The sequence below is a fragment of the Saccostrea echinata genome, unplaced genomic scaffold (assembly GCF_033153115.1).
Source record: "Saccostrea echinata isolate AGI-Se365-2 ecotype Australia unplaced genomic scaffold, CSIRO_AGI_Sech_v1 ptg000027l, whole genome shotgun sequence".
Lineage (NCBI taxonomy): Eukaryota > Metazoa > Mollusca > Bivalvia > Ostreida > Ostreidae > Saccostrea > Saccostrea echinata.
In genome coordinates this window covers 4,452,645-4,463,191 of record NW_026889776.1, presented here as the reverse complement: position 1 = coordinate 4,463,191, position 10,547 = coordinate 4,452,645, and the positions used below count along the sequence as shown (strand labels likewise).

At 35.3% G+C, this 10,547-nt stretch overlaps 2 protein-coding genes across 2 annotated transcripts; both read right to left on the bottom strand.

Annotated features, from left to right (window-relative positions):
• Positions 1-560: 560 nt before the first annotated feature.
• On the bottom strand, positions 561-5,322 carry LOC133193443 (CS3 fimbrial subunit A-like). The gene is made up of 3 exons (XM_061329388.1): positions 5,258-5,322; positions 3,933-4,276; positions 561-3,091 (listed from the first exon to the last, which is right to left on the bottom strand). The coding sequence occupies exons 2-3, from the start codon at positions 4,231-4,233 to the stop codon at positions 2,958-2,960; spliced, it is 435 nt and encodes a 144-aa protein (XP_061185372.1). The 5' UTR covers positions 4,234-4,276; positions 5,258-5,322; the 3' UTR covers positions 561-2,957.
• Positions 5,278-9,980, bottom strand: LOC133193442 (uncharacterized). Its single transcript, XM_061329387.1, has 6 exons — positions 9,830-9,980; positions 8,954-9,026; positions 8,743-8,798; positions 7,326-7,419; positions 5,805-6,406; positions 5,278-5,409 (listed from the first exon to the last, which is right to left on the bottom strand). Exons 3-6 carry the CDS (start codon positions 8,750-8,752, stop codon positions 5,348-5,350), a joined length of 768 nt encoding a protein of 255 aa, XP_061185371.1. The 5' UTR covers positions 8,753-8,798; positions 8,954-9,026; positions 9,830-9,980; the 3' UTR covers positions 5,278-5,347.
• Positions 9,981-10,547: the final 567 nt, after the last annotated feature.

The following is a 10,547-nucleotide window of genomic DNA, read 5'->3' as shown; positions in this document are numbered from 1 at the left end:
AGTGGACAGAAAAAAGACTTCCTTGTGCAGTTTTCTTTGCAACAATGGGATTCCCTCTCACACAAAGAAAAACTTCGTCATACAATATATGACTGTTCTCCATGTGAAAATACAAAACTGATAAATTATTCAGTACTTCACAAGTCCGCCACAGAATCAACTGAAAACATCGTGCAAATGTCTAATGAACTTGCAAATGAAATTGAAAATAAAAACAGTACAGGGGTCAACAAAATATTGAATGTCTTAGAACCAATCTTTGAAAAAAAGTTTCAAACAAACTTGAAATCAGTTGTTTCTGATAGGTACAACTTAACAGAAATACTGCCTAGTGAGCAGAAACGCAAACAAAAAATCAAGCAAACACAAGAAAACACAAACAAAATAAACCAAACCATAACCAACAATGAAAGTGAGGTTCAAAATTTTCTTGCGTCAGGGAAGTCTTACAGTCAAGTTGATAGGGATAGATTGTCCACATTTTTTGAAGCCACAAATTCAGCAAGGGAGAGAACTGTCCGTGTGTCAAAAAAAATTAAAGAAGGCTTAGAAAAGGCAAAAAAACATGTGGGAAACATGGACAACTACACGTTCGACAGAGATGGCTTTTTAAAATATATGCAGAATCTTCCATCAGGATCACGGGTTATCTGGCGCTACCTAGCGTTTAAATTTCATGTAAAAAACAAAAAAGGTCTTGTTCCAAAAAATGCTGGCCAAGTTTTACAAACATTTGCTTGTCAAAATGGTGTAAACACAGATAAATTTAATCAATATCAGCGTGTAAGTGGTAGAGACTTTGTTCAAAGGGTAAGAAGATCACGACAGAAAATTTACAAATTTATTTCTATTCCAACACCAAAACCAGCCAGAAAATTAAGAGAAGTAGTACACCAAAAACTAGAAAACAAAGACCTCTACATTGGAGAACAGATTGCCCCAAAAGCTTTCAAATCAAACAAAATCGATACATCAGGTACCCTCGCCACTGTTGATTACACTGTATATGGGAGAATGATTCCCCTAAAAAAGATCATAGAACAGATGGCAGAAATTCACAGGGAATACCAAAGAGAAACAGACACTGATGAAAGCAAAACAAGGCACCTGAAGATCTGGCATGATCACTCTGATATTCTTAACCACAGCTATATCACCATCATGGTAAGCACACTTTACGACTCTGCCTCCTTCATCACAGATGAAGAATACAAGAGGAAGTACCCAGAGCGTCCACCAGCTGATGTTCAAGCAATGGTAGAAAAGCCATTTCTCTACGTACTTGGGCAGTCTTCTAGCAGTGATGTTGACCAGCTTTCCTACATGCCAGCAAGGGTTGATGACCTCTCGAGTCTTCGGAACCAGGATGGTGACGTCCGGTACATTTTAAGATACTTCAGTGGAGACGGCCCCGCCAGACAGTTTGAAGCTGGTCACCAGAGGGGAGGAAATTTCAGTTGTTTATGTGGCATTTGTTCAAAGGACCACATGAATCTAGAGTGTGCGTTCAATAGTAAAGCTCCAACACTTCAGGAAAGAGTGGAGATTCTTAGAAAAGGAGTGTTATGGAAACAGTTTTCCTTAACAAGACCATCACCATTTGCCAATTTAAAAAAAAATAGAAATTGTAAGAGAACTCAATGCTAGAGGGTGTGATACAGTAAACAAGAGCAAGGGTGAACTGCAGGAAGAGCTGGTAAGAACACTCAGAGGGATTCAGAGACCACCAGCCTTCTTCACAACAAGTCAAGATGTGTCAGACCTACTCCAAACTTACGAAGTACCACCAGCTGAACCCCTCCATGACATTACGAATATCGTGCAGAACCTAATTACAGAGCTTCCCCACCATATTGATGATGCTGACACAAAGAAAGATTATGAACAGTTTTCAGTTACCACCATCGGAGACAAAAATCAGCTGAAAGGATCTGATGCCCGTCTTTTTGCAGTGAAGTTGGCAATGTTTTCACACTCAAAGTTCTCAGAGAATAAAATTAGTAAGGATATTTATGAACTGTGCACCTGTTTAGTAGAGATAATATCCATCTGCTATAGTCCATATCAACAAAGAACAACCAAGAAAATTCTAAGATTGTATAATCTCTGCTTCAAATTCAGCATTCTTTCAAGGACAGTTATCAGCATACCAAAGAAGATGACTACCAGAAAATTCTATGGCTCACATTTCCACAGCCTAACAGTTCACACCCCAGAAACTTTCAGATTAATTTGTCTGCGCTCCCTGATTCCAGAACAAGAGGAAAGATCATTTGGGGATCTACGAAACATCTCTCTCAACACAGCTAACAGACAATGTGGTAAAATCATAGACAATGCAGTTCTCAGGTACAATGCACAACAGCTGAATGAAAACAAAAAAGATTATGTTAAACATCAAGACTCGATCATCAGTCACCAAGCCAAACGTCTTCCAAAGACAGGGAACACCTTATTTGATATGGATTTCCTACAAAAAAGACCAACCTTATTTCAAACCCACTGCCAAAGGATCTCTGATTTCCTGAGTTGTGGTGAGAGCACTTGGTGGTCTATCTGCAGTGATGGCATAATGTTTCATGATGGTCCAGACGAGCAAGACTTTCAAAGTTATCCACCTCTTAGTCACTTCCGTTCCATGACAGGAAAAGATCAAGAAAGAGTATTAGAGGGGGAATGGCAAAAGTGCATTCAGCAATATGAAGATTCTGCTCTCAGACTGCCACTCTGCAAGATTAGAATTTTTCAAGAGGGAAAACTTTGCAGAATTGTGAAAAATGATGGTATGTCAAAAGATTGTTATCAAAATTATCATCATAAATACTAAATTCAAATTTTCAAAATTTCCTTAAAATGTTAAAAATATTAACATGACCAAAAATCATTAACTAAAGTTTTGTCCTTTTCTCCAAAATTTATCAGCTGTTCTTAAAAATGACACATAAATGAATACACATTTAGCAAATCCTCCTTTCTTCAGATTTCATTAGAGCGGTGGAAGAGTACAATAGATTATCTGTCATGAAGGCATCACATACACCCCAGCAGTTGATAGGTTCTACAGCAAACAAGGCCAGCAACACAGGTATTCCTACAATTAATATGCATACTTTATTATTCATTAACTTGTATTTTGTACTTTTACGTGTGGATATATCATAAGTATAATATTATGTATCAATTAAGTCATCATGAGAGCTCCAAAATTGTGAAAAGGTGTCAGATTTAAGTGATACCTACAATTTTATTCTTGACAATTGTAATTTTGTTTTATTCTGTCACATTATGTGTGACATATACATTTATCTAGACTAGGATAACTTTGTGGTCACAATATGACTTACAAATTAAAGCATTAGCAACTAGAACTGTCACTGATAGGACTAATTACCCCCCCCCCCCCCAGGCAACTCATTTGAGGACATCCTTTAAACAAGAGACCCATGGGCCACAACACTCACCTGAGTAACTCTGGCCATGCTGTTCTTCACTATATTTCCCCTTTTGTAAAACCTAATGTGGCCCTAAACTACTTCCAGGGTTCAGGATTTGAACAATTTAGTATCTACACCACCCAAGGATGCTTCCACATAATTTCAGCTTTTCTGGCCCGTGGTTCTTGAGAAGAAGCTTTTTAATGACCTCACCCTACTTTTGTCTTTTCTTGATTATCTCCCCTTGGAATGGGGCTTGACCCTTCATTTTAACAATTTAAACTCCTCTTTACCCAAGGATGCTGTGAAATAAGTTTGTTAAGATCTGTTCATGTGTACCCTTGAGATAAACATCACTGATATGTATATAGACATAGGTAGATGGTCAGACAGACAGACTTTCTGATTCCACTTATGCCCCGAGACATTACTTGTCAGGTTATTATCATTATATTTTGAAATCTTATCTGTTTAAGGATCTAAAAAGTCACAAAGTACCAGATTGACACATGATGATGGTAATGATGGTGGTGATGGTCATGGTGATGATGGTGATGGTCATGCTGGTGGTGATAGTGATGATGGTGATGATGGTGTTGGGGATGATGGTGATGGTCATGGTGTCGGTGATGGTCATGCTGGTGGTGATGGTCATGATGGTATTGGTGATGATGGTGTTGGTGATGATGGTGTTGGTCATGGTGTTTGTGATGTTGGTGATGGTCATAGTGTTAGTGATGGTGTTGGTAATGGTCATGGTGGAGATGATGGTGTTGGTCACGGTGTTGGTGATGGTCATGGTGGTGATGATGGTGATGGCATTGGACAAGAGACAGGTATTTCTACAAATAAGCAAATTTACAATCAGAACCAGAGCATAGACACAAGTATCAAGATATACATGTATTTCATTTATCATCTTATTTATATGTGAGTAATTTTTCAAAATAGTCTCCCTAAATGAAGTACAAAAGAAAGGCTTAGGAAAATCTGAAGGCTCCCACAGGTCTCAAGATGAAAATGGAAATGTACAAACCAGAGGTATTAAATTAAAAACATTTGAAAATTCAACAAAAGACCAATAGGACACAGAGCCTACCTGAGTCACTTTGGCCTTTTGCTTTTCATCAACAGATTTTTTTTTCTAAATATACATGTGCAAAATTTAGAACATGCAAAATTTAGAACATATAATCTTAATAATCTTAATTATCTCCCCTTGAAAGAGGATGTGGCTTTTTCTTGGGTAATTTTGAATTTTGAAATTGGCCCTATGGTTCTGGAGAAGAAGCTGAAAATTTCAAAAGCTTACAATGACAATGCCGACAACAGACAAATATTGATCCTATAAGCTAACTTAAACCTTCTGCTCAGATGAGCGAAAAAAATAAAACAAAAATTAACTTAAATATCTCTTTCACTTTCTTGAGAATGATTATCAGGTGTTTCAATTAATATCTCCTATAAATTAACATATCAATTAAATAGTTAAATACCAGTACAGATAGGTTCCTTGTCAGATTATCATCATATATCTTACAAGGCCATTCTTAAAAAATTGTTTGTTTGCCCTCTCCCAACCGACTGACTAAAGACGACTTGACTTAGAACTATTTTTTACCTCTAGGAAACGATATATATTTTTTTTATTCCTGGATTTGTTCATCCTGTCCATATGTATGTTTAAGTCTTCTAGGGGAAAAAAATTTTCTCACCTACTTACTGACCCAATTTCTTACCCTGAGTTGGGAGAGGGCAAACAGACATTATTTTAAAGATTGCCTAATCTTATGTAATGCAGAATCTGTAAAGTCACAGATTACCCAAATGACAAATTATGACGGTGATGATGGGCATGGTGATGATGGTGGTGATGATGGACTTGGTGATGATGATGGTGACGATAATGGTGGTCAAAGGCATGGTGATGATGGTGGTGATGATGATGATGGCATTGGACAAGAGAAAGGTATTTCTACAAATATGCAAATTTACAATCAGAACCTAAACATAGACTAGATTACCAAAATATATTTCATGTATTGTCTGATAAGAATATTTATCGATGAGTGTTATTTTAAAACTTTCTCCCAGATGAAGTACACAAGAAAGGCTTGAGATAATTTAAAGGATTCAACATGTATTTTACCTTGATGATAAGATTATTATGTTTTAAACAAAACTGTATTTATAAAATGTTCTATACATTGACACTTTCAATGGATAAACACCAGTGATGATATGTCTATAGATAGATGGTCAGACGGACACGCATACTTTGTGATTCCAGTTTAGCTTTCAGATTTTTCTTGTCAGGTTATCATCATTATATTTTATAATCAAATCTATTGCAGAAAAGTCACAGATTACCCGAATGACAAGTGATTGTGATGATGAACATGGTAATGATGGTGGTGATGATGGGCATGTAGATGGACTTGGTTATGGAAGTCATGGTCATGGTGGTAATGGTGTTGGTGGTGATGGTAGTGATGGTGTTGGTGGTGATGGTGGTGATGGTGTTGGTGGTGATGGTGTTGGTGGTCATGGTGGTGATGGTGTTGGTGGTCATGGTGGTGATGGTGTTGGTGGTCATGGTGTTGGTGGTCATGGTGGTGATGGTGTTGGTGGTCATGGTGGTGGTGGTGATGGTGTTGGTGGTCATGGTGATGATGGTGTTGGTGGTCATGGTGGTGATGGTGTTGGTGGTGATGGTGGTGGTGGTGATGGTGTTGGTGGTCATGGTGATGATGGTGTTGGTGGTGATGGTGTTGGTGGTCATGGTGATGATGGTGTTGGTGGTCATGGTGGTCATGGTGCTGGTCATGAGGGTGATGATGATGTTGGTGTTGGTCATGATGTCGGTGATGGTCATGATGTTGGTGTTGGTCATGATGTCGGTGATGGTCATGATGTTGGTGATGGTCATGGTGGTGATGATGGTGATGGCATTGGACAAGAGACAGGTATTTCTACAAATATACAAATTTACAATCAGAACCAGAGCATAGACACAAGTATCAAGATATATTTCATTTATCCTCTGATAAGAATAGTTATCAATGAGTGTTATTCTTAAACTTTCTTTCAGATGAGGTACACAAGAAAAGCCTGGGAAAGTTTAAAGGCTTGTACAGGTCACAAGATGAAGAAGACAGTGAACAACCCTTAGGTATTTGTAGAAAAAAAATAATTCAGAAGTCTTCAGGCATGTTACAACTTATAGGTATAGTAACTCTCCATTATAAAGAAATCACTTATAAGAGAAGCACTTGATAATAGGAAAACACATATATGAATCTTGGCAAAGAATAACACTATGTTCTTTATAAAAAAAAATATATATATATAAAGAATCTCCGTTTAAGGGAAGCAAAATTTGAAGATTCTGTGCTTCCTCATAACCAAGGTTAACTGTATATGTACTTTCCTACCAAAAATTTTTATCAATTGTTTAAAAAGACATTCAATTAATGAGTTTCTATTAATTTTACCAAGATGAGATAGGCAAAGAAGGCATTTGGAAATCAAAGGGTATCCCTATATCACATAACGATTACTTTGAACAAGACAAAGGTACTTCTTACACTGAAAATTGTAATCTTAATGGTACCAAGACTTTGCTTTTTCCTCTTTGCTAAAAACATACAATTTTCTTTTCTAGAGTTTTTTTTTTATTCTTCAGTTTATCTGGATAAAGAACACAAAGATGTTGAGAAGTCAGGGGGGTTTCCATAAGTCACATGAAGGTGAAAAAGTCACAGGTAAGTCTAAAAATCAAAATAAATGGCAAAATTTAAGGAGTAACATTAATATCAGTACCAGCAAAGCTAACAAGGCTCCTATGCTTACAGAAACCCTTTTTTACTATATTTTATCTTTAAATTTTACCTAGTAAACAATGTTGACTCAAAAGGAATAGGAAATTCGGCGGGTTCCCTAATGTCACAGTCAAACAATGGTGGTGGACAAGATACAGGTAAAGCTAAAAGCACACAATAAACAAATAAAAGAATGATTAAAGTAAACAACAGGAAAATCATCTTGACATTACTCATACAATTTAACATTATACTCATGTCTTAATGCAAACAAGATTTTCAAAACTGTTCAAAGAAAGTGCTCTTTAATACATATCAAGTTAAAATAAAAATATTTTAAGACAATTAATGCACATGATCCTTGGGTTTGTTATCTGTTACTAGTTATTGGAAAAAATAAAAGCAGAGCCATCTCTAAGATTGATAAACCCAATACCAGTGATTTTTTTTGGGGTCAAAATGCCACCGATATTCGTCTGTTTCCCCTCACAAAAATTAGCTATTTTTTCCCAATTATTAGTATATTTTTCCCAATTTCAAACTTACGAAAATTATGTTTTAATTTTGAACAAAAGTTGCTAAATTTGCTGACACTAGAGTAAATACGTTTTTATACTTCAAATCCATGCATATTAATGAATGTGTAAAACAATGTAGATATCCATACAAGCAGATAAGTAGCTTATAATATTCTCAATGAATTGGTCAATAGTTCCCAGATACAAGTGATATTGCATGTTGACATAATGATTTTGGTTTGACCGCCATTATTACACAGAGGGTCAGGCTAATAACAGGAAATTGACAACACATAGGGTTTCACTAAAATCAGGAAAAAACAAACAGTAGACTGTTTACTTGATTATCCATATAAGACAGTTTACTAGATTATGAGTCTAAATGCTGTTTTTGTTGTTTTTTTTAATGAAATTAGATAAAGCAATTCCAAGAAAATAGAAGCTACAAGATGTGACTAATATAAGCCATGTTCACATTCAATAGAATATTGATGTTAATATTTTTAAATTATTATTATTTGAATTTAAATCAAATTCAAAGTTTAAATCAAACAAAATCTGTTGTTGTTACTTAGTTTGATTACTTTATGTATTTTTTAGCATTCTAATTTACTATAAATGATTTTTCCCAATTTAAAGAAAATGTCGCTAATTTTTTCCCAATTCAAAAGGAGGGGGTGGTGGTTTAAAAACAAAAAAAAAATCACTGAATACATGAAATGTGGGTAGTCACTAACAAAACCTTATAAGTATTAATGTTGCTTGTATAAATCTTATCAAAATCATATAATGGGTCAATGAAGAAATAAGAGGCACCATAGCAACTGACTATCAAAAGAAATAATAATAATAAAAAAATATTTAAAAAACAATTTATGTAAATTGTAAACTGTTGAAGTTCTTAATATATTTTCTCTGATTTATTCCAGTGTTTTTATCTTCCTTAACAAAAAACAGAATAACTAGTACCTGATGCCATTCTGTTTTCTCTCTATGTTAGACTTGCTTTTTCCAAAGGAATGTTTCTGAAAATATGTCTTAACAATAAATAAAAGGCATATATTAGCTACTGATAGTTGGCATGTTCACTCTTTAATTACAATTTTATGATTTTTAGCAAAAATCATTACAACACTATGATACTAATTTTTAGTTCTGGAATTTGCAGGTGTAAAATTACCTTCAGGGGTTTGTGTTGAAAAAGGGCAGCCATTGCAGAACAAGCGATTACGAGAATTAGCATCAGTTGTGAGCTGTAATGCAGGTAAATATAAATAAATTTAAAAACATAATAAATAGCACTGTGTATACATGTGCATATTTGTTATTCTTAGATTGAAGACAAAAAATGCACTTTTTCATCTGTTTTTGCAATGGTACATGTATTAAAGATTTATGTTTCAAATGTCTTTCAGTCTTTATAACTTTATTTTGTATGTTTGTTGTTTTACATCCCTCTCAAGAATTTTTCACTCATATGGAGACATCTCCACTTCCTGGTGGAGGGCTGCAAATTTATACCTATACTTGACACTCAGGGCCTTTGAGCAGTGAGGGATCTTTTTCGTGCCAACACTTATTTCGTTTATACAGTCTCATCCAAAGGACTGGTCTCCACATCCCGCGGTGGATTCAAACCCATGATGTAAGGATCAGGTCCTTACTCCACAACTCTCGAGCAGAAGCTCTAACCACTGTGCCACGTAGGCAACCTTTACGACTTTGAAAAAATTTTTTGGACAAGTAAAAATTTTGTTGGAACAAGAAAATTTCAGTTATTTGTCGGAATGGCCAAGTAAGAGGAGAAAGCCTGAATATAATTATGCAACCCTGAACATAGAATTATCACAGACATTGTGAGAATGGTTTATAATGTTTTTGATATTCTCCAGATTGTTCCAATGAGAAAAAACCATGTAGGCGTAGGCTTTTTACAGAGGGACCAGGTATCTACTATACTTTTGTGATCTTGTTGAATAATGAAGTTTTTGAATTTTTAATTTAAATCAAGTGTACTGTTGATAGACAGTAAATGCTCACAGGATATTTTGTTTACCTTAGATACAGAATCTACAGTCTACATGGTGAAAGCCCTCCTGCCTAGCAATGACCCAGTATTGGCCGAATTCATCAAGTACAGAAGACTCCTGAAAAATGATAAATCATTTAAACAATCATACGAGCGTGCATTAGCAAAACTACAGACTTCCATCAGCAAAAAACACAGGGAGTTGCTGGAAAGTAAAGAGCAGGAAAAATCTGTCCCTCTGATTAAAATGGCAGAGAAACTGTTACTTCGTTGGAACATTTATTTTTAGATGGTTAAGTCTTATGATCAATTTTCAAAGAATTTACGTGGATCTCTAAAAATGCCTTACTTATTAAGCACGATACTGTTTTTCCTAATAATTTATTACATAAGAAGTTTTTAAATGTAACACTGCATGGGTATACTTTATCTGTTTGTCCATTATGTATTGTCATGAAATACTGTCCATAATTAACTTTCACCTGGATCATAAAAAGATGATATATGCTATGGATAAACATATTGATAAAGTTCATGTAAACATGAATGAAATTCTAGTGTGATTATTTACATGGATTACATTACTTCTAAATATACCTTGTAACTTTAATATATGCACGAGCAATAGAAAGGTTTTGTTCAATCATTCAAAAATTTCTCACAATTTTCTGTATGACCTGTTTATTGTATACAAATGAATACATGAATGGAGGTTTGGGGGGTTGGAGTGGGACGGTGGCTGGTG